General features: G+C 38.5%; 1 protein-coding gene across 1 annotated transcript in view; it reads right to left on the bottom strand.

Moving 5' to 3' along the window:
* Positions 1 to 24,171, bottom strand: part of PRKAR2A (protein kinase cAMP-dependent type II regulatory subunit alpha) — a 76,341-nt gene that overhangs the window by 5,087 nt on the left and 47,083 nt on the right. Inside the window, exons 5-9 of the mRNA XM_033132502.1 lie at positions 18,532 to 18,638; positions 14,928 to 15,081; positions 8,729 to 8,830; positions 8,192 to 8,266; positions 1,227 to 1,292 (exon numbers count right to left, since the gene is read on the bottom strand). Of these exons, the coding sequence (XP_032988393.1) occupies positions 1,227 to 1,292; positions 8,192 to 8,266; positions 8,729 to 8,830; positions 14,928 to 15,081; positions 18,532 to 18,638 (504 nt within the window). The remainder of the gene's footprint in view (positions 1 to 1,226; positions 1,293 to 8,191; positions 8,267 to 8,728; positions 8,831 to 14,927; positions 15,082 to 18,531; positions 18,639 to 24,171) is intronic.

Here is a 24,171-nt window from a genome sequence, read left to right as displayed (position 1 = left end):
TCACTCTGCTAAGCTAAGCAATAACATGTTTAAGTATAAAATTATTTAGAATTTATTATTAAGAATTAGTCTCAATCTCTAAGAGCCACCTTATGTTATGGGCAGATAGATAATTTTTTGAAGGTTAATTTAGAAAAATAAACAAAAGTCCCACACTAGCTTACATGGTGTGAACTTTTCTCCTTCCACACTTCTGCCCTGACCTGTTTGCTCTTATGCCAATCTGCCCCATTCCAGCCAATGGTCTCTTTCTTATCTCTGGAGCATTCTGTGGGACTACACACGTTAGTGGCCAACTAGGCCCTTCTCTAGAGCAGCACTTATCAGACCATCACGCCAACAGCAGCCCCCTGGGGGTTCTGCTACAATGTAGATTCTGATTCAGTAGCTCCAAGGCAGAGCCCAAGGCTGCATTTCTGACCAGCTTCCCCAAGTCCCCAACCAACGCCACAGTGATGCTGATCCTACACACCCAAAACTATGCTGTGTGTCAATGAATATTTGAGAAATGTACCAATATATCAGTAGGCCAAAAACTATAAGTAAAAGAACACAGAAGTTTCAAACTATTGTTTCATGTGAAACAACAGATCTATTTTTAATTAGGAATCAAGCTATCTTATAAGCAGTAATCATCATATTTTTCTTTCTTCCTTCATACTTAACTTTTACTAAAGATATTCTGTACAAGGTTTCATAACAGGTTGATTTGGTATTATATATAACTATTCTAACAAATTCTGTAGTCAAAAAAATTGAAAGAGGGAAATCTGGTGATGATAGATTTATGGTTAGAATCATAGGTCATCAGTTTTCTAGGTCTCCCTATCTATCAAAGGGCCATAATAATAATTGTCCTAGGGACCCTCCCAGTGCTCTAAAAAGGTAGCTATTTTCATATTCAACACCTACATGTATTTTTAAATTATATAGTTCCTCTATTTTCTACTAGGGTGTTTATCTTTTTATTGATTTGTAGGCCAGTATTTCTCATATCATTGGTTACGTAACAGAGGCAAAGGCAACAGGAACAAGAAGAAATATCCTAAATCTCTACCAATGGATGGGCTTAAACACGAGTCTTTGCCCGTCACACACCTTATCTAACAATGATGGCTTTGGTACACTAAACACACTTCACATTACTTAAAACAGTTACTTTCTGTGCATACACATGGCATCTGCATTTTCCCTGGCATAACTTGCATCATCACACATAAACTCACCTTGCTTCTAATCAAGATGCTCACTTCGCCGGACTCTATAATGTAAAAGCTTTCAGCCTTTTCACCCTGAAAAGGGAAAGGAGGTCATGTAAGATCCATACATATGTATTGAAGAGGGACACAGAAATACAACATTTTGTCACTGCCTGAGCTCTGATTTGTATTTATTTTTCAACGCTACAAGTCAATCCATGGCTAACAAATTCAGAACAGAATGAGTGGATTCTGATCCCAGGGGGTCAGTCCAATATGACTGACACACATCTCTCACTTCCTAACATGGACTGTTGACATTTTTCTCCAGGAATATGCCCAGGCTGCCAACCGCACAGAGCATCGCTATTCTTGCTGCTCACGTTGGTCCACTATTGAAACATGTGACAAGGAATCAGTAGCCAAGACTGCTACACATAGTATCAAGGCGGCTCCTGGCTATGCCAGGGTCATGGGGCCCAGGGATAATCTGGACCATCAAATGGAGCCCTCCAGAGGACAGCGTGAACCTGGAGAAAGCCCAGCCTTGGTGAGGAAGGTGCTCTGATATCACCCTCATGAGCCTCAGGCTTTTCTTTCGCTTGTTTTGATTTTAACCCACTTAGCTGAACCAGTCATTCAGGTAATTCAACAAATAATTAAGTACTTACTATGTGCAAGGCACAGTTCTAGGTATTTGAGATGTATCAGTGGACAAAACAAATATCTTACCCTTGTGGCACGTAGTCTGGTAGGGTAAATAAACTGTACGCTATCAATATACTGAATCAATAAATTATGCTGTTGTGTAGAAGTGCTATGGGAAAAAAGTAGAACAGGGAAGGTGGGATCTGGCGTGCTGCGGGAGGAGGTGGCTTCATTGAGAAGGTGAGATCTCAGCAAAGGCTGGAAGGAGGTGAGAGGCAGGCAAGCAGGTATGGGAGAAGAGGCTTTCAGGCATACTTCAGACTCTGCGCCCTCACTCTTAACCTCTGAAGCAGTGACCATCTACACTGGATAATTCAATACTAACCATGTGCTCTCATTCCATTTGGGTCTTATGTCTTCAGTGAGAATCTACACTTCTTCTGAGCATTCATAAGACTTCATATCCTTTGACCACCATACAGCACTCTAAGTGGGCAACATTCAAAGCTGAGGTTGACGTTCCTGAGTTAATCTAGTGCCAGGTCATCAGATAATAATCACTGCTCCTTGTGAGTGAAAGCCACAGCCTTATAAAGGGGTGTCTGTGGCTTTCTGTGCTGCTATGTTGGGTAGCCACCCTACATCAGAGAGCCAAATCACCATGAAGTTCTAGCATTACACAAATAGCTGCACGACAGGAGTTGAGGGAGGGTGGGGAGCCATGAAAGAAACTAAAAAAATCACCCAAACATAAAAATTTGTGTTGATGAACTTGAAAAGATGTAATAAAAGGAACCCTGAAGGGACAGCTGGCCAGGAACTCCCCTGACAGCATGTGTGGTCTGGAGAACATCCAGAGACAGGCTGAGATGCAAGTTAGGATCCCACCATCCCCTGCAATAGGCAGTGGCTTCTATTCCTCTGCTGTCTCTGGACTCCAGCTGGCCATCTGTGTTAGGCAAGGTACCCTCCTCAGACCCAACCCACACGTAAAGAACAACTGGGCTGCAGGAAGAGGGGAGTGCCATGTTGGTACTAAAGAATCACAGGAGTCAGAGCACAAGTGTCCCAGGCGACTTGAAGTAGGAATCAAAGTGCTGAAGGTCATCACCGATCTCCAGACTTGTAGGAAACTTTCTAGTTTTTAAAATGCCCGTAATGTAAAAGAAGAAAGGCTAAGAAGTGAAGAGCTAAGAATCCAACTCAAGAGAATAGGAAAAAAAAAAAAAAGTAGAAGAAAGGAAATAAGACAGAAAGTAATGAAATAGAAAACAAACATTCAATAGAATTAGTAAAAGTAAAAGTTGGTTCTTGAAAAAGACTGAAAGAATTGATAAGCCCCTGGCAAGACTGAGCAAAAAACAAGAGAAGGCACAAAACAGCATTAGAAATGAAAACGAGAACGTCATTCTAGATGCTGTAGATATATAAAAGATACTAATAGGAACATTATAAACAACTTTATACCACTAACATTGAATTTTAGATAAAATGAATAAATTCCTAAAAAATAGATCTTACCAAAACACAAAGATGAAATGGAAAATCTAAATAGTTTAACAATTAAAATAATGTAATCTGTAGTCGAAATCTTCTCACACAAAAAAAAACACACTGGCTCCATAAAATATCCAAGAAATTCTACTTTTACACAAACTCTTCAGATAATAAAAAGAGAACAGAATCCCAATTTACATTATGAGTCTAACATTATCTTGATATCAAAATATGACATTATTATAAGAAAGGAAAATTACAGACAAGTCTCCCTTGGGAACATACTTGTAGACATAAAATCTTAAACAAAATATTAGCAAACTGGACTCATCAATATATAAAAAGGATACTAAACAATAGCCAAGTTGGTTTTTATGTCAGCAACACAAGATTGCTTTAACATTTGAAAATCAAATCAATGAAATCACTGAAACTCTGTTCATACTTCCCAACCTGATTAAGGGCATTTTTAAACATCCCAAACGTCCATCAGCAGTGGAAAGTAAATAGTTTATATTCACACACTGGAGTACTATATAGCAATGAAAACCAATAATGTGAATGAACGCTGAGTGAAGAAGCAAGATGCAAATAAAAGAATACATATTTTCTAATTCCACTGATAGGAATTAAAAAAAAACAACACAGCAAGACTTGGCCATATTGTTGAGGATGTATATACATAGGTGGTAAAAACTACAAAGAGCAAATACATGACTACCATAAAAGTCAGGAGATGGTGGTAGGAGGGAAAAAACTCAGAGGGTGGGGCAGCTTCAGAGGTGTATTTCTCTGAAAATATCAAGGAAAAAAACTGGATTATAGAATAAATTCAACTTTATAGGATAAGGTTAAATTTCTCTCCTACAGGGTTCAGCTAAGCTAACTCCTATTAATAGTGAATAAAAGTTCCTGTTACATCCCTTGGAATTGTCAGATTCCTACTTTTTGCCAAGCTAATAGGTTGAAAATGATTTTTCATTGTAATTTTTAATTTATTATATATTTCCTTGATTACTAAGTGACGCTGAAGCCAACCCATTTCTCACTGATGGCAGAGCTTTGAAAATGTAATTCTCATCATCTCATTCTTCCTCTGAAAACCCTTTGAAAGTGTTTTTCAAACATTTCCACTAAGTATTCTTACTATGTTCCCCCCAAAATAAGACCTAGTCGAACAATCAGCTCTAATGCGTCTTTTGGAACAAAAATTAATATAAGACCGGTCTTATTTTACTATAATACTTATTTTACTATAAAATAAGACCCAGTCTTATTTTACTATTAATTTTTGCTCCAAAAGACGCATTAGAGCTGATTGTCTGGCTAGGTCTTATTTTTGGGGGAACACGGTAATGCAAGGGCATTAAGAATGGAATGGTCTAGAGCAGTGGTTCTCAAACTTCAGCAAATATCAAAATCACCTGGGGGGTCTTGTGATACTAAAACCAGACAAAGAAATCACAAGGAGAGAAAACTACAGACCAGTATCCCTCATGAAGAGCCACAGAAATCCTTAACAAAATTTTAGCCAATTAAATCCAGTAATAAAGAATAATAATATATCATGACCAAGTGCAGGTTTGCAGGCTTGACTTAATATTCAAAATTCAATCAATGTAATTCACCATATTTGTTAACTGAAAAAAAAAACCCATATGAACACCTCAATAAATACAGCAAAAGCATTTGACAAAATTCAACACCTTTTCAGGATAAAAAAAAAAAAACCTCAGGAAACTGAAACAGAAGGGACCTTCCCAACCTGATTAAGGGCATTTTTAAAAAATCTACCGTTAACATGATACTTAATGGTGAACAAATGAATGCTTTCCTCCTAAGATCAGGAACAACACAAAGATGTCCGCTTTCACCATTTCTATCCAATACTGTACTGGAGGTCCTACCCAATGCAATTAGGCAAAAAAATAGAGTAAGACTTAAAAAAGGCATACAGACTAGAAAAGAAATAGAACTATCTTTGTTCATAGACAAAATAATCATTCATGTAGAAAATCCCAAGGAAGCTACAAAAAAGCTGTTAGGACTAATAAATGAGCTTAGCAAGGTTGTAGATACCACAGGATCAATATATAAAATTTGACTGTATTTCTACGTACTAGCAATAAATAACTGGAAATAAATAACAAGGAAAAAAACCTCCATTTACAATAGTGTCAAAAATATGAAATATCCAGGGCTAAATTCAACAGAAATGTGCAAACTGCCAAATATTACAGAAAAAAGTTAAAGACGACCTAAATAAATGGAGATGTACTATGCTTATGAACCAAGTCCCTGCAGTGTAAGAGCTTGACAATAAGCTTTTCTGACTGACATTTCTAAGCAATGTAAGTGACGGACAGTGAGCTTTCGATTGCTGAGGTATCCATTTCAAAGACACGCATCTCAAACAAACATGTTGCCAGCTACATAACTAGATAAAGAGCCAGGCTAGCCTCATCCATGAAGTTCCCCTTTTAGAAAGCCCCAGGTAACCTAGAAAACTGGCCACTTGAGTGACCCCACGTTTCCCCTCCTGAGCCTTAATTCTGGCTTTAATGTTTTAAATTTGCCAATAAAGAGTGAACCCACTAAGCCCTATTCACCCCACCCTTATCCCCAATAATGGCAGAACCCCAGGTCCCCATGCTTACTCTCTATCTGCGACCTCGCTGTGTGGCCCTGGCCATGTCGTGTAACCTCGAAGACCTATGCGTTATAAACCTTGTTTTTTTCAAAGTTCCCTGATGGTTGTTGCTGAGGTGCATCTTGTAATCATAAGAGCCACAAGGGGTGGTCCAGCCGGCTCTGGTTAGGGAAATGTCTGTGGAGGCTCGCCCCAGTACCGGCCCAGGTGAGTGCCCAGGCATTCCTAGCCAATAGCATCACCACTGTTAGGCTGAGACTGACACAGAACACTCACTGTTGTTAAGAGGTCAATTTCTCCTCAAATTGAACTAGAGATTCAACATAATCCCAATAAAAACATCTCGCAGGCTTTTTGGGTAGAAATTGATAAGTTGGTTCTAAAATTTATACAGAAATGCAAAGAGCAAAGAATAGTCAAAATACTTATGAAAAGGAACAAAAAATTTGGAGGGCTTAAACTATCTGATTTTAAGACTCATTTTATAAAGCTACTATAATCAAGACATGTAGTATTGGCAGAGACAGACATATAGATCAACAGAACGAAAAAGAGATCAGAACATACACGGCCAACTGGATTTTCAATAAAGTGTTAAGGCAACGGGATAGGATAATCTCTCCAACAAATGGTGATGGAACGACTGGACATCCATATGCAAAACCCTAACCTTACACTGTATACAAAAATTAACTCAAAATTGATCATAGATCTAAATTTATGAGCTAAAACTACGAAACATCTAGAACTGTACTGCTTAATACAGCAGACACTAGTCATAGGTAGCTATTGGGCACGTGAAATGTAGTTTGCATAGATTAAATGTGCTTAAGTGTAAAATACATATCAGGTGTTGAAGACTGAGTTACCCTCCTCCAAAAAGAGGAATGTAAAACATCTCATTATTAAACTTTTATATCATTTAGATGTTAAACTAGTAATATTTTAGATATATTAGGTTAAACAAAACATATTAAATTTACCTGTTTTATTTTATGTGGCTCACATATTTCTATTGAATGGTTCTGGTCTAGAAGTAACCATAGGAGAAAATCTTATTAACCTTGCAAAGATATTTTTAAATAGAGCACAAAAAGAATGAATTACAAGAGAGAAAAAAAAAAGACAAACTAGACTTGCCAAAATTAAAATCTTTTGCTTTTTAAAAGCTACTAGTAAGAAAATGAAGAGAGAAGCCACAGCCACAGTCACAGATTGAGAGAAATATTTGCAAATCATTTGTCTGATGAAGGATTTGTATTCAGAATATATAAAGGACTCTTACAACTCAAGAAGCCAAATGACCTAATTTTAAATAGGGCAAAACATTTGCACAGATACTTCACCAAAGAAAACACATGGATAGCAAGCAATCACAGGAAGAGATGCTCGACACCATCAGACATTAGGTAAATCCAAATAAAACCAAAATCATATACCACTTCATACCCACTAGAATGGCTAAAATTAAACACTGTTGAAACTGTGTTGGTGAGTATGCAGGGCAACTGGAACTCATAAAACACTGCTAGGGCGAGTGCAAAACGGTACTACCGTCTATAAAAACAATCTGGAAGTTTGCTAAACATGCATTTACCACATGTCTCAGCAATTCCATAAAAACATATGCCCACACAAAGACTTGTATGCGAATGTTCATTGCAGCTTTATTCATAATTACCAAAAGTTGGAAGGCTCCAATGTCCCTCAACAGGTGAATGGAAAGACAAAGTATGGTATATCCATATAATGAAATATTACTCAGCAATAAAAAGGAATGATCTGCTGATACATACCACAACACGGATAAATCTCAAAAACATTCTGCTAACAGAAAGAAGTCAGACACAAAAGACAGCTCATGATATGATTTCGTGTATATGAAATTCTAGAAACGGAATTTCTATAGTGATAGAAGGCAGATCAGTAGTTTTCAGGAGTCAAGGGGGTGGGGAGAAGATTGACTGAAAATACGAATGAGGAAACCTCTGGAGGTGCTGGAAATGCTATATATTATGATCGCAGCGGTACTCTTGTCAGTGAGATGAACATCAATGAGCTTAAGAAGACTCTGCAGGAAGAGGGCCCTAGTACCTTGCAACACGAGCTCTCAAAAGTGAGAGGACAAATGATGCACTAGTTCTTCAGGAGGTGACTTCCAGGAAAGGAGCTGCAGGAATAATCGCTCCCCACTCACCTGAGCGATTATACGCTCTCCATCCTTATAGGTCTTCTCTCCTATTACATCCACAATCTTCATTCGTTCTGACACCTGAAACAACAGACATGCTCACCAATTGTAAGGGAAAGACCTCAACTGAAAGTCACAAATAATATCTATACAACACAAAAATGGGTTAAAATAGTATGATTTGAAAACCTAACAATGGAATATTTTTGAATTGAACCGGGAACCTTGGTGTTATACACACCATGCTCTAACCAACTGAGCTAACCAGCCACCCCAACAATAGAATATTTTTAACAGCTTTTCTTTTTTTTAAATTGGGGAATATTGGGGAAAAGTGTGTTTTTCCAGGACCCATCAGGACCCATCCAAGTCAAGTCATTGTTTTCAATCTAGTTGTAGAGTGCAGCTCACTGGCCCATGTGGGAATCGAACTGGCGACCTTGGTGTTATGAGCACTGCGCTCTAACCAACTGAGCCAACCAACCGCCCTTAACAGTTTTTCTTAAATCCCCGTATATAGAGTCTTACTCAAACAGACTTTACCTCTAGAGATTTAAGGAGGGGAACAGATTCAATGAATGATTCAAACATCCTCCGCTTTTTTGCATTGTTTTTCACTATGATTCTTCTAAAAGTCACACGGTCCTACAAGGAAGAATATGAAAATTCTGGTAAATGCTTATGTAAGAGAGTATTGATGGTCTAATCAACGGGCCACAGCAAACATTAGAGGACTACAAAAGGTACTGGGTTAACTGAGTGTTTAATGATTACTTCAGTCTGAATCATCATTGAAAGAAAAAGACCTGTAGCCTGAGCCAGACAATGTCCCACAAGTTGTTGCTTGCTTTCTAGTACTCAATGGGTGCCACCTATGGGTCATAAATAGAAAATGAAAAATCCCATCAAACATTTGTGAGCTCAGTCACTGTTCAATGTGAAAAGATGTACATTCATAAAAAGGAGGTAAAATAATCAGATGGTTTTTGCCCTCAAGGGCTTTCCAACTTCAATGAGGAGACAATACAAAATACACAGGAATAAAAAAAATCTGCAGTTCAAGACAGCATATGAAATGTACTAGGTGAACTATAGACACAAAATGAGTGCCACAAGAATTCTGAGGAGGGAGACAGATCACAGCAGGCTGGAGTGATCAAGAATTTTGTCGCAATAATATAAATTATTATTCAAGACTTCAAGAAGGGCCACCCCTTCTTCAAATTTAAATTAACAGAAAGATAAGAGGGAACTCAAGATGGAAGGCAGGCAGGCATGTGAAAGCCATGGATTCAGAATGAGGAGACTTAACTAGAGCTACAGCCAGGCACCTCTCAGATATGTGTACACATGTGTGGGGAGCGTCGTATAGCCAGGAGACTGTTGATTGATTAGTTTTGGGCTCCTAAATGGGTAAGCAGTTACCTGTATCTAAGTTAACTGTACCTTTCTTCCATCTCAGTCTGTCAGGAATGGAAAGATTTTTTTTTTTGGGTGGGGGGAGAAGAAATGACATCCTAAAGGATGGCAGGATGAAAAACAGCAAGCGGGTAAAGGCAAGTTTAGCTGTAGGTTTATTATTTTAGCGTTCTTAATGATGTGGTGGAAAAAACACATAGAAGAACAAACTGGCTCACGTTCCATCAGCTACAGAATCCCCAGGCCCCATCCTACGCCATGTTTCATCTGTCTGACGAGAGAAGTAACCTATTGCGCCCTACACTCCTAGCGACAGTGATGGCAGAGTCTTACTCTCCCTCCCTAAACTGCTGTACAAATGTCTGCTCTCTAACATTTCACCAGATTCTGCCCCATTTTCTTCACCTGTCTGCTTGAAAACAGCCATTCAATCTCTGATTGCTCTCATGGGCTGCATCACATGCTGCGACTTTTTTTGAAGTCCAAGGTCAGGAATGTATCACTTAAAATGCAACTATCATACTTTGGACTATTACTCCGTTACCTTTAGAATTCGGTTTCTACATGTTTTCTGGGCCAACCTAGGCCAAGAATGCTGTGGAAAGAGGACAGGCAAGACTGAGAAAATGGGAATCCTAAAGTTTTCTTCCTTACGTTTGAGTAGGCAATGTCAAAAACAATATTTTTTACATTCACCTATCATATTGTAAAGATGACTACAATTGCAATTGCAAACTGTGTTTCCAGCTGAAGAAGCTGAAGAGAAAACCACCGCTGTCTCTCAAAGTGACTTGTCTATTCATGTTCCAACCCTTTCTACGGATGCTTGCACACTTTCAAGAACTCTAGCGCTATGCAAGGCCAGTTCCTGTGACTGCGGAGAGTATGAAGACGCACCTGACACCAGCTTTCAGGGAACTTCCGATGGAGTCCTGAAGAGGAAACTCCCACCGTGAAATGGTAGCTCCTTCAGGCAGCAAGTGTTCAGAGTTAAGGAAACAGCCCTGATGTTCCAAAGATAAAAGGAATGCTGCCCTTTCCTGAGACACAGGAGTCCCCTAAGAAAGTGCTGTGACTTTCACTCAGCAAGACAGAATGGGAGCAGAGACTACGTGTAGAGGCCATGGTAGCAGCCGTCTCCAGTAAGAGCAAGAATGGAGAATCCAATTTCAGAAACTCAGTGACAACACCAGGTCTCCCTGCTTTGGCTCCAGTAGACATTTCCAAGGCCTTGGAAAGCACAAAAAGTTAGGTGGCAGAGGACACTCCGGGACTCACTTTCCGGGAGGTGGTAATGAAGCTTTGGGATGGTCTGGGCTGTGAAGCAAGTGAACAAAGCAGGAGAAAAGCAGAGGCCCAAAGGGCATCATGATAAGTCACTTAAGACAGCAGGGAGAGGAAGAAAAGACTGTAAAGGATAAGGATGGGAAGCAGAAAGGCAGGGCAGGAATCCCAGGAGAGGGAGCCTCCGGAAGAGAAGGGTGGTGAGCAGCACACGACGACCGTGGGGAGCAGCTGTCACCAGGTGCAGCACTGATCTGGTGCCAGGAGCTGCTTCTCTTATGTCCATCTAGTATTTAATTCTCATACCCTAACCAACAAGACAGGTGGTTTTACAGTTGTTTTTTTAAAATTTCTAATGAGACTGTCTCTTTGACTTAGAGATTATTTAGGATGTGTTATTTAATTTCTAAGTGTTTGGAGATTTTCCTGTTATCTCTTGTTCTGTCTACCTTGGTGACCATTCCATGGCTTGAAAAGAATGTGTATTCTACTGTTGTTATGTGGAATGTTCTATCAATTTCAATTAGAACCTTTTGGTTGATGGTGTTAAGTTCTTGTATGTCCTTCCTGATTTTCTGTCTAGTCATTCTATCAATTGTTGAGAGAGGGATGTTGAAGTCTGAAACTATGATTGTGGATTTGTCTGTTCTTTCATTTCTATCACTTGTTTTACACATTTTGTAACTCTGTTGTTTGCTATACACATATTTAGGATTGCTGTGTTTTCTTGACAGATTAACCTTTTCATTATTATGTAATACTCCTCTTTGTCCCTAGTGATTTTCTTTGCTGTGAAATCTACTTTATCTGATACTAATATTATTATTCCGGCTTTCTTCTAGTTAATGTTTGCATGGTGTATCTATTTATATCCTTTTACTTTCAACCTACCTATATCATTATATTTGAGTTCCTTGTAGATAGCATACATTTGGGTCATTTAAAAATATCTATTTTACCAGTCTCTGTCATTTAATTCGTATATTTAGATCATCTACATTTACAGTTATTATTCATATATGAGAGCTTAAGTATACCATTTTATTGTTGTTCCGTATTTTTGTTCCTGTTTTCCTTTTCCTGCTTTCCGATGGGTAATGTGAACAGTTTTTGAACTCCATTTTGCTTTAGAGAGCTTGTGAACACATCTCTTTGTACTGATTATTTTAGTGGTTGCTCTAGATATTATATAGGTAACTTGTCATAGTCTACTAGTGTCAACCTTTTAGCAGTTCGAGTAAAATGTAGAAGCTTTACTTTCATTTAGGTCTCCTCACTCCCCCCCCCTTTAGAGTAAAATTGTCTTAAATATTTCCTCTACATACACTGAGAACCACATAGACAATGCAATAATTTTGTTTCAACCATCTAACAATTTAGAAAACTCAAGAGGAAGATAGGCTTTTATGTCTCCCTATCTGTTTGCTTTTTCTGTTGTTCTTTCTTCACTTTCAATGTTCTAAACTTCTTTCTTTTATCATTTCCTCTCTGTATTTCCTTCTGCATCATTTCCTTTAGCCATTCTTTTAAGGTTGACCTGCTGGTAACAGTCTCTTAGTTTCCTTTTATCTGAGAATATCTTTATTTCTGAACGATATTCTCACTAGGTATAGAGTTCTGAGTTGACAGTTCTTCTCTTTTAGCACTTAAAAAGTGCTGTGCCACTTCCTTCTGGTCTCCATGGATAGGAAATCCGGTGTCAAATTGTTGTTCCCCTATAGGTAATGAATTGTTTCTCTCTAGCTGCTTTCAAATTTTTTTCTGTCTTTAGTTTTTTAAAGTTTGATTATGATATGTCTTAACATAGATTTCTTTGGGTTTATACACTTTGTAGCTCACTCAGCTTCTTGAATCTGTAGATTTATTAGCTTTCACCAAATTTGGGAAGTTTTCAACTATTATTTCTTTGAATAATTTTTTAGCTCTATACTCTTTCTCCTTCCATTCTGGGACTCTGATGATACAAATACTGTTATCTTTTGGAATATCCCACAGGCTCCGCTCACTTCATTTCAGTCTATTTTCTTTCTGTTGTTCAGATCGGGTAATTTCTATTGTTCTATCTTCAAGTTCACCAATCTTTCCTCTCTCATATTCATTCGACTATTGAGCCCATCCAGTGAGTTTTTATTTTGGTTATTGTATTTCCCAGTTCTAAAATTTCCATTTGGATCTTCTTTCTGTCTTCTTTTTCTCCACTGAGACCTTCTATTTTTTTTTCCATTTGTTTCAAGTGTGTTCATAATTGGCTGTTAAAACATTTTATGATGGCTGCTTTAAAATCCTTACTTCCAATATCTGTGTCATCTTGTTGGCATTTGTTAATTGTCTTTTCTCTTTCTGGTTGAGAACTTCCTTGTTCTTGGTACAAGTGATTTTCTACTGTACCCTGGGCAATTTGGGTATTATGTTGTGAAACTCTGTATCCTATCTCATCTTTTTTTATAGGCAGTCACGCTGTTTAGATATAGCATACATGTAAATGTGGGAGTACACGTTCACCTCCGCTCTGGACCCCACTGACAGTACTCTGGGCAGGGAAAGTGGAGTACCAATTAGTAATACCACACATCACCTCATTTTGCCCCTTTGAGGCTGGGTGAGGACGGAAGTCCAGCTTCCTGCTAGCCCCAGTGACACTATGTGAAGATATAAGGTTGGTGCAAAAGTAATTGCGGTTTTTACATTTATTTTTAACCTTTTAAACCTCAATTACTTTTGCACCAACCTAACAGAAGCAGTTTTTCTTTGGTATTTAGCTGGAGTAGGGTGGTATTATCAAACAAAGATTTTCTGTTCTGCTAGGCTGCCCTTTTCCTAGACCTTTGGGTAAAGGGAGCAGCGTTTTCCTGGGGTTGTTTTTGTATGTATCTGTTGCTGGATATGGCTTGTAGGCCTTTCCAGCACCCCATCTGAGATATATGGGAAGCAATAAGAAAACCCAGGGAACTCACTTTTATATCCTTCCTTAAGTCCCAAGACCCTAGTCAGTTTGCCTTCTCTTTTCCATCTTTTAGGATCTGCCTACCTTTGTTAGTTGTATGATATATGAGTTTTTTAGTTTTAAGGGGGAAGACTAGTGAAGAATGTGGTTGTTCCATCTTGGCTTAGACCAGTAGTTAGCATCAATGCCTTTTAAAACTAAGTTTATTTCCCCCCATTATTTACTGATCTGCCCTTGAGTTTTTCAATCACTGAGTCCCCAAAGTGTGTGCTGTATTCTTAAGCCATTGTGTCACTCATCTCTCAGGAGCATTCCTGATTCTTCTGAAATCACAGTAAAGTGCTCTATTATGTCTTTAAAATGGGACTTCATTCGAGGAAATACGTTGATAATTCTATGGTATACATTGAATTCTGATTGTAAGGTAAACAGAAACAGATTGCCATAGATGTCACCATTTTGAAAGTGAAATTTGGAATTTGTACAAGAGGCAGATTATTTAGTTTAAGAAGGAAGAGAGATATATTTTGAAGGCATGATGCTGAAGAAAGCAAGGTTGGGTCATGTATAATAAAGGATATAGGGAACACAGTTGTGCTATGCCTAAGATATTCTAGGAAAGTTCTCTTTCCCAGAATATGGCCACCAGCCTTTCTAATCATCTAAACCTACTGGATTTGGCATGGACCAATATAAAAGTGGATTGCTGAACATAGAGAATAGTCCTGGGACAGCTAGAGATGGAAAACACTGTTTGCAGAGCTTTCAATGACACTTATTTTTCTAGGCTGTCTCTTATATAAAGACTTATCCCCTCCCCCGCCACTTGTCTCATAAAAACAAACAGAAAAATGTACTAAGAGCTGACAAGACTGCAAGGTCATAAGACCCAGTTTTTTCCCTATATTTGGAGTAAATGGTTTATTGACAAATCATTTTAGAGAAATGGAAAAGTACATTGGTACAAGACCTTCCACAACGTCTTTCAGATAACTGGCTATAAAATATAGTGTTAATGAACATCCCAAGGATAGAGACCCAGAAGTAAGGGGAATGAACACTGTGCCATGCAAGGGGAACCATTTCTCTACTCACCAGTCCCCAAAGGGAGCCTTCTGAAGTGGCGACAATGGTAGCAGCTCTCGGAGTGTTGTACATCAGAGCTAGTTCTCCGAAACTGCCACGGTTGTCATACTGACCAACAGAGCGGGTTTGATTATCTTTTGTTACTAAAATATCATAAGTTCCCCTGCAAGTATAACAAGAAACAATTTTATTACTTCTAATAATAAATTTAAGAACTAAAAGGCGATATATGAATAGAAGGTACATATGATACAAAACATTGTTACGGGGGATTCCCAACAGATTTTTGCATTTTGACTTTGTATTCTGTGACCTTGCTAAACTCAAATATTAATTCTAGTAGCTTTTTTGTAGCACTCTTGGGATTTTGTCGAGGGTCATGTCATCTACAAAGACAGTTTTACTTCTTCCTTTCCAGTCTATATGACCTTCTTCTCTCCCGCCTTTTCTTTTCCTTCATTTTCTTTGCCTTAGTGCATTGGCTAGGACTACATAAAATATTGAATAGAAGTGGTAAGCGCAGGTATCTCTGTCTTGTTCTCCATCTTAAGGGGAAAACATTCAGTCTTTTACCATTAAGTACGATGTTAGCTGTAGGTTTTTTATAAATGCCTTTAATCAGGTTGGAGAAAAGTTCCCTCTGTTCCTAGGTTGCAGAGAGTTTTCAATCAAGAAAAGGCACTGAATTTTGTCAAATGCTTTTCTGCAGGTATTGAAATGATTGTATGGGTTTCCTTTTGTAGTCTGTTGAAAACTAGGATGTAGAACTGATTAAAATAAAGACACCAAAAATATAAAATTTCTATCTGTTGATTGATAATGACTGCTAAATAATATTCACAACTGACAACTATTTGGAGAAACAGGCACTCACAGTATACAACTGAGGCAAACGTCAATGTTTCTAAGTTTCTGCAAGATAATTAACAATACATAGCAAATTCCTTAAAGAGACCCTTTGACATAGCAATTCCTTTTCTAGTAGGCATTCTAAAGTAGATAATTAATCAAAGATACTGAAAAAGATTTAACTGCAGGGATGCTCACCAGTTAATATTTATAAGAGCAAAAATTACAATTTAATCTGCTAACAATAGGGGATAGGTCAAATATATGGCTATATTCACATTATGCAGTCAATATAAATAATGACAGAATAATACTGCATCCCACGGCAAGCCACTTAAAAAAAGAGATTTTAAATATCAGGCCACACAACGATGAATGATCCAACATAAAAAGTATATATATGTAAATGTAATAAAGATTTGACTCCATTTTTGATGTTTGATGGCAATCACTTTCAAACCCTACTACTCCAATCCTCCTTCCTCTTCTGTCTCACATCGGGGAAAACTGATAAGAAAGCCTCGGTGCTCCCTCCTTTGTCGCTAGTGGGAAATTCAACCATCGTAAGTACCAGCCCATACACGAGAGGACCCTCAACCCAGCTCCACCTTCTAACCATCATGAAATTCCAAGCCAGGCACCCCTCCTTGCTGTCTCAAGCCAGTTGTGGACCTCTCGGGAGCCTACCTTGCTCTTTCTAAAAAGCCTCATTACCTGAGTAAGAAACCTTTTCATTCCCTCTTAGTGTTTGTACGGCATCATCAGTCTCAGCATCTGAACCCAACGTGGGGTAATGCATTTGACACAACCGTAAAACAGAAAAAAAATGCAAGGATACATTCTGGCAATGAAATTATGGCCAAATTATTTTCTTTTCTGTTTTTATTGTTTTTATTTTCTAAATTTCCTCTAAAGAGCCTCCACCTGTCTGATAAAATCACTAAGCATCATATGTCACACGTGAAGCAGAGAATAAAACCAGTCACTCAAATATCACTTGTGTAGCACCAAGTCTGCTCTTAAGAGAGCTCACCACTCAATAGGGAAACTGACCTGTACTAGACCTGGTGGACAGGCCAAAGTAATGAGACCAGGAATGGGAAACAGAAGTCAGAGTAAATTCACTTACGTGTTGTTTGTCTCTCCTCCAGGAGACACTAGCTACTTAATTTTGGGAATGACACAAACCCTTTCAGACAGCCACACAGCAGTCTTTCCTAACCTCTCCCACTCAGGTTCTCTTCCAAGCAACGGGACATACTATTATCACTGTTGTTACCACATTATGTAATAATTATCTATTTAAGGGTCTGTCTCTCCAACAAGATAGTAAGTTTTTCGAGGTCAGGAACTGTATCTTTTTACTTGAATGACAGTCTTCCCAATTGTTAACAACCCCTTTAATGGCATAACAAAAGATAACCCCTCTCATTTACACATATAGCAAATCATTCTCTTTGTGGACAGGCATTTCAACTTTTAAGCTATGGGTGCAGGTGGGTGCCTATTTCCCAGACTACAGGTGGCTACTGGGATTCCTGAGTTGGTAGGGGAACTCATGGCAGAGCAAGGCAGAAAGGTCGCAGCTAGAGGTGGTAATATAACGTAAAAAATTATTCTGTGACTACTTATAGAATTCTATGTAGGAAGCATGAGCATAACAAATAAAAGTAAAACACTCTTTAAGAAGGTATTATTTGTATTATCTTTACTCTTTAAATAAAACATTTCTTCTAATTATAATACTGTCACAGATATCAAGGAGAACGTTTTCCGTTCAAGAATCTGAATGAGCAAAGGCTTGACAAGAAAGGGGACCAAATGAATCTAGTATAGCTACTTGATGGAGATGAAAAGAACCTCAAAAATCAGGGAGACAACTGGAAAAATTTGAGTAAGTCTGCAGAGTAGATGATAGTACTGTATAAATGTTAATTTCTGATTTTTATAATTGTTCTGTACTTATGTCAAAGCATGTTCTATTTTAGGAAATATACACTGAAATATTCAGAGATAAAAGGGCCTTATACCTGTAACTTATTTACTCTCAAACAATTAATAAAGCAAACATGACAAAACATTAACCTGGGGAACCTAGGTTTATGAGATTTTTTTTGTACTATTTGTATAACACTTCTATAACTCTGAAATTACTTCAAAAGAAAAAATTGAAAAATAATGGAAGTTATTGGGTGAGGCAACACCTTACTGATCTTAAACTCTGGTGAGGGTGTTCCTTTCAGGACTGAGAAGGAGGTCATAAGGAGCCCCCCAGATGATACTAACAGTTCAAGAAGTTAGGACACACTAAGGCGAGCAGGTCAAACCCACGTATTTCATGGTCCCCAACATAGCTTATATGTGGAACAGAGCCAGAAGGGGCCAGGGGCACGGAGGTTGAGGCAGGTTACTTGTGTGTAAAATTAGGCTGGGACTGAAAGATCCGAAGGATAATATAGCGTCACAGCTATTCTTCAGGAAATCAACCCACTTGAATACTGGCAAATAACATGTTTACAAAGCACACCTTGCACATCTCATCTAATTGTAAAGGAGACTTTCTGCTGTAAACAGTGGCAACCCACGTCTGGGCTGTACTGAGGACTCAGGACAGCAGTGGACAGAGAGAGGCAAGTTTTGGGAAGCTCGTCCACTTGGCTATGGCTAAGTCCTCCTGGGCTGCGCAAAGCACAGGTAAAGCGCTTGTCCTGAATCATGAATCTTACTAAGCATAGCCGCACAATTGCAAAGCTCCAATTCCTACCGTTCTATAACATAAAAGTTGTCTCCGTCATCTCCTTGGTCAATAACATGCTCATCAACTTTGACTGTCCTTTCAAACATGGCATCGAGGACTTGAGAAAGCTGTTCCTGCAGGGTACACACAAGGAGAAAAGATGGCTTTTACATTTGCTGGGGAAAAAAGGACTATGCTTGCCTCACTTTGTGACCACATAGTGCAAGTCCCCAAATCCGACTGTTCCCCATATTCAAGCAGTAACCTAAAGGCTGTCTGAAACAAATGCTTTCCTGTGACCAGTCAGCTTTGTACCTCCACGTACACGGCATAGTTGCCAAGGTTTTTGAGGCAGTATTGCTTTGAAAAAACATTCCATATTTTACAAAAACATTCTTATTTTTCTAAGCAAAAACAGGTATCTAAATCATGGGGCCCATTCTGCCAGCTATACGCACGTGACTGTCACCGGCCCTGATGTCACTGTGTCGTGTGACGGTGCCAACTTCCTACTGGTGTTACTCTTACCAGGATCCTCAGATCTAGGGGCTGGGGCGGCTTCAGAGGTGATCTCTCAGAGCAGGACAACTGCTCTGACTAGCCATGCACATCACTTCACCTCTCTGAGCCCAGTGTTTTCCTATGTAAAAAGGGGTTTAATACATGTTTCTCGTTCATCAATTTTTATGACTACAGGAGAAAAATCTAAGGAAAGCAGTTATTACACAACAAGTACTCAATAAATGAGATTTATTATCCGACAGCTAACACTGCTTCCATCATTTATATATAACACATACAATTACTTACCAATATTACCAGCCATAATCAGAAGGTAACAGTGCCAGTAAGTATAATAAAAACAAAACAGTGTCATTAAATTCAAACAAAACAATGGTCTCAGTCCGGGGCCAGGGTGCCTCTGAGAGGCAGGGCGATCAGCGACTGTTAGGGGCACTAAAGAATATCAGCTTCAACTCAAAGAGAGACTTTCTCTTTGGAGGAATGTGGACTGAAGACCTGGTGAGGAAAGAATTTGATTGCTCACAATTCTGTGTGATTTAGTGTTCTGCCAGTGTGGCCGTGCTACCTAAAATAATTATCAACCAAATGCACCTTTTTAGTTCCACAGTTCCATGTGTGTTGAATTCTGCATAAGCTGACAAATACTAAAAAGGAAGGCTTGCTACTCATGTGCCACACACATTCATGTAAAATGTGAGCTCAGTGCTGCCAGAAATCTCATGTTTAAATATAGTCACCTGCTGCATAACGACATTTCGGTCAACGACGAACCGCATATACCACAGTGGTCCCATGATTACAATGGAGCTGAAAAATCCCTATTGCCTAGTGAGGTTGTAGTTGTTTTAACAATGTAATGCTACACATCACTCACGCTTGTGGTGATGCTGGTGGAAACAAATCAATTGCGCTACCAGCTGTATAGCACATACTATTATGTGCAGTACATAATATTTGATAATAAACGACCTTGTTACTGGTTTATGTATTTACTATTATATACTACACATTTTATCATTAGAGTGGACTCTTTCTACTTATAAAAAAAAGTTTGTTGTAACACGGTATGCCATATTACGTCGGCAGCGGCTTATATAGCTCATGTTTACTGTGTCTCTTACTGCATCATTTTCTCCTGTGCTTGATTTCATCTCGTTTAGATATGAGTATTTTTAGATAGCAAATACCACTGTGTTACAATTGCCTCCAGTATTCCGAACAGTAACATGCCGTACAGGTTTGTAGCCTAGAAGCAATAGGCTATATACACCATATACCCAGGTGTGTAGTAGGCTACACCCTTTAGGTTTGTGTAAGTGCGCTATGATGTTCGCACAATGATGAAATCGCCTAACAACTCACTTCCCAGAACGCATGTATCCCCATCGTTAAGTGACGCATGACTGTATTGGTAACAAATTCAAATGTTCATGTACAATACAGACCAAACACACACACCTATACCTGGCTGTATCTGGCCTGTGGGCTGTCTATTGGCAGCCTCTTGTTCTGAGGAATTCTTGTTCTGGCCTGGACTCTTTAAAAACATCAGTGTCATGAGATACAGAACAAAGTGCTGCGGGAGCATTCTAGGTTACAGGGGACTAAAATGACACCATGACAACCAAAAACAACATGTGATTCAGGATTGAAAAATAAAACTAAAAAGCTATAGAGAACTTTACTGGGAAAATCTGAATATGGACTGTAGGTTAGGTAATATTATTACACCAATGTTAAATTTCTTGGGTTTAATAATAGTATTGTGTCAATGTAAGAAAATATCCACATTCTTGGAAAATACATCTTAAGGTATTTAGTGGCTAAGAGTCATGATGTCTTAAACATATTTATAAATAGCTCAGAACAAAAGAAAAAAGCTGTTCATATGTACTTATAGTACGTACACACATGAGTAAATATGGCAAAATGTTAACAACTGGTCAGTCTAGGTAAAGGGTATATGAGTGTTCATGGTCCTATTTTTTTGTAAATTTGAAAATCTAAAAACAGAAACTTGGGGAATAAATTTTTAAAAATTGAAACAAATACACTCAGCAGAATGACTAAACTTTAAAAAGACAGACAACATCAAATGTTGGTAAGGACATGGACCAGCTGGGAATCTCATATATGATTGGAAGGAATGCAAACTGGTACAACCACTTTGAAAAAGACCTGGCAGATTTTTATAAAGCCAAACATATATACCTACCCTATGACTCAGCAATTTTGCCCTCAGGTAGTTTACTGAAGAGAAATGGGGAAAAAAGGTTCACAAAAAAACTTGTAGAAAATGTCCATAGCATTATTCATAAGAGCTAAAATTGAGAAACAGACCAAGTCTCCATCAACAGAAAAACAGATAAGCAAATTGGTATTTTTATATAATGGAATACTACTCAGCAATTAAAAGGAATGAATTAATATTACCAACAATAAGATATGCTGACATCATGGATCCCATGATATGATGCTCTGAAAAGGACACAAAACAATTTCGGTGGTAGTCTGGCCAAAAATGTATAACCATATTCTAATCATGAGAAAACATCAGACAAATTCAAATTGCGGTATGTTCTATAAGATAACTAATCAGTATTTTTCAAAGGGTCAATATCATGAAAGACTAGAAAGAACTGAAAACTCACAGAATGGAGGAGACTAAGGAGAAATAATAACTAAACACAATGTGGGCTTCTGGATTAGATCTTAACCAGGAAAAACAAACAAACAAAAAAAAATTAATGAGAAAAGTGGTGAAATTTGCATTAGGTTTGTAATTTAATAGTATTTTTTTTAAAAAGATTCTTTTGTTGGGGAAGGGGAACAGGACTTTATTTGGGAACAGTGTATATTTCCAGGACTTTTTTCAAGTTAAACTGTTGTCCTTTCAATCTTAGTTGTGGAGGGAGCAGCTCAGCTCCAGGTCCAGTTGCTGCTGTTAGTTGCAGGGGCGCAGCCCACCATCCCTTGCAGGAGCAGAACCAGCAATCTTGTGGTGGAGAGCCCACTGGCCCATGTGGAAATCAAACCGGCAGCCTTCGGCATTAGGAGTACGAAGCTCCAACCGCCTGAGCCACCGGGCGGGCCCTTAATAGCATTATAACAACATTAACTTCCTGGTTTTCATAACTATACTAAGGTTATGTAAGATATAATATTGGAGGAAGCTGGTTGAGGAGTATATGGGATCTCTATTATTTTTGCAACTTTTTTTATGAGTTTAAAACTAATTCAAAATAAAAAGTGAAAAAAGAAAAAGGAATGAATTACTAATATAAGCTACAACATGGATAAACCTCAAAAACATTGTGCTGAGTGAAAGAAGTCTCACACAAAAGATTACTGTATGATTCCACTTATATGAAATTGTGGAACAGGCAAAGTAATTTATAAATTACTTTGTAAATTATAGATTATAAATTTAGTAAATTATAAATTTAGATAAATCAAAATAGTAATTGCCCTTAGGGGGAGGGAGACAAGAGCTGATCATGAAGGAACTTGAGGGAACTTTCTGGAGTGGTGGCAATGTTCTGTATCTTGATAGGAGTTTGGATTACCTAAGTGCATGCATTTGTCAAACCTCAGAAAGTGAACACTTAAAATTTGTGCATTTCATTGCATGCAAACTTTACATAAGAAAATTATAAACAAATATTGAACTCTAGTTCATGACGTGCATGCCAAAACACTTAAGGGAAAATACACTGGTATCTGCAATTTACTCTAAAATGCACACCCCAAAATAAGATGGGTTAATGTAGGAGGAGCCAGCAAACAGCTGCCTGTTTCTATAAATAATGATTTATTGGAACACAACTACAACCTTTTATTTACGTATTGCCTATGGCTACTTTCCTGCTGCAATAAAAGAGTTGAGTAGTTGTGACAGAAATACTTACTATCTGGTTCTTTAAGAAAAAGTTTGCCAACCCCTTTGCTGAGGGATGGATAGATAGTATATAACACAGTAAGCATGATAAAAAGTTAATCAAGGCAGTGAATAAATTAGGGGTCCATTAAATTCTTTCAACTTTGTTGTATTTGAATATTTTCATGATAAAATGTTAGAAAAATATAATTAAATCTGAAAATTCAGTTATAATTTTTCAACACTAAAATGGTAAAATGGCATTCTCCAACACTGAGAAAACTCTGAATATTAAATTGACATAGCAACTTCCCTTAGAACATCTGATTGGTATTAAACTTACAAGGGGTTTTATTCACAGTAGATAAAGAAGCAAATCCCCTTTGCATTGATACAGATGGGTCTTCCAGAGAAAACAGCTGACGCAAACCAGTATTTCTCACAACCAGCCTTTCCTCGAGCGCATGGTCCTTGTTTTATTTATTCAGCCTGAGACTAATAAAACTCTGATTAAAGTTCTGGGCATTCCTGTAGCCACACAGCTACCAAACAGACTGGTTTATGGACACCAGGGACGGTTGCTTCCCTTGACCAGCCGGATTCCCAGGAAGGGCTGGGGTGTCTTCAGAAGACTTATGTGCAGGAGCTGGGTCGCAGGAGAACTTGAACACATCCTTTCTTTCTATGCACATTCAGGGACTCCCTGAATGTAGGCCCAGCACCTCAGCCATTCATGTGGCTTCAGCATGAGGCCCCAAAGTAGAGAAGAGACAGGAAATTTGAAGATTCTCTGTCTTCAGGAGGAAGCCCCTGCTTTCTATCTCCACCAAGGAGGGCAGACAAGCCCATGCAAAGATCAGACACACAGCACTCTGTGTGTACCCCAGGCCTGAGGTCTTGCTGAGAAGTAATCACGAGAGCTGCGCCACACCTAAGGTCTCAGATGCAGTCATGCACTTCCAGTGAGTTAATTGATACCGATGAAGAGAGCATCACACTGGAATCTTTGGAGAAATTATTCTGCAGCATGAATTTAAACTCTTCGAATTAAGCCAGTCACGCAAACCTGAGCATTTCCTTTTTACGTGGCTAAACGGCAAGGCCCTCGAATGGTACTGTCTGGGAGGAAGTGCCAAAGCAGTTCTGAGAAATACTAAAGTCATCTGAAAAGCTCATTATGGGTTATGGTGGTCAACTCAATGCAAACATTTGTTAAGATGAGTCTAAAGTTTTATGCCTCATATGGCTGTGACTAAGACACTAAA

The sequence above is a fragment of the Rhinolophus ferrumequinum genome, chromosome 17, assembly GCF_004115265.2.
Source record: "Rhinolophus ferrumequinum isolate MPI-CBG mRhiFer1 chromosome 17, mRhiFer1_v1.p, whole genome shotgun sequence".
Lineage (NCBI taxonomy): Eukaryota > Metazoa > Chordata > Mammalia > Chiroptera > Rhinolophidae > Rhinolophus > Rhinolophus ferrumequinum.
The sequence above is the reverse complement of the archived record's forward strand: the minus strand, read 5'-3'. Positions and strand labels throughout refer to the sequence as shown.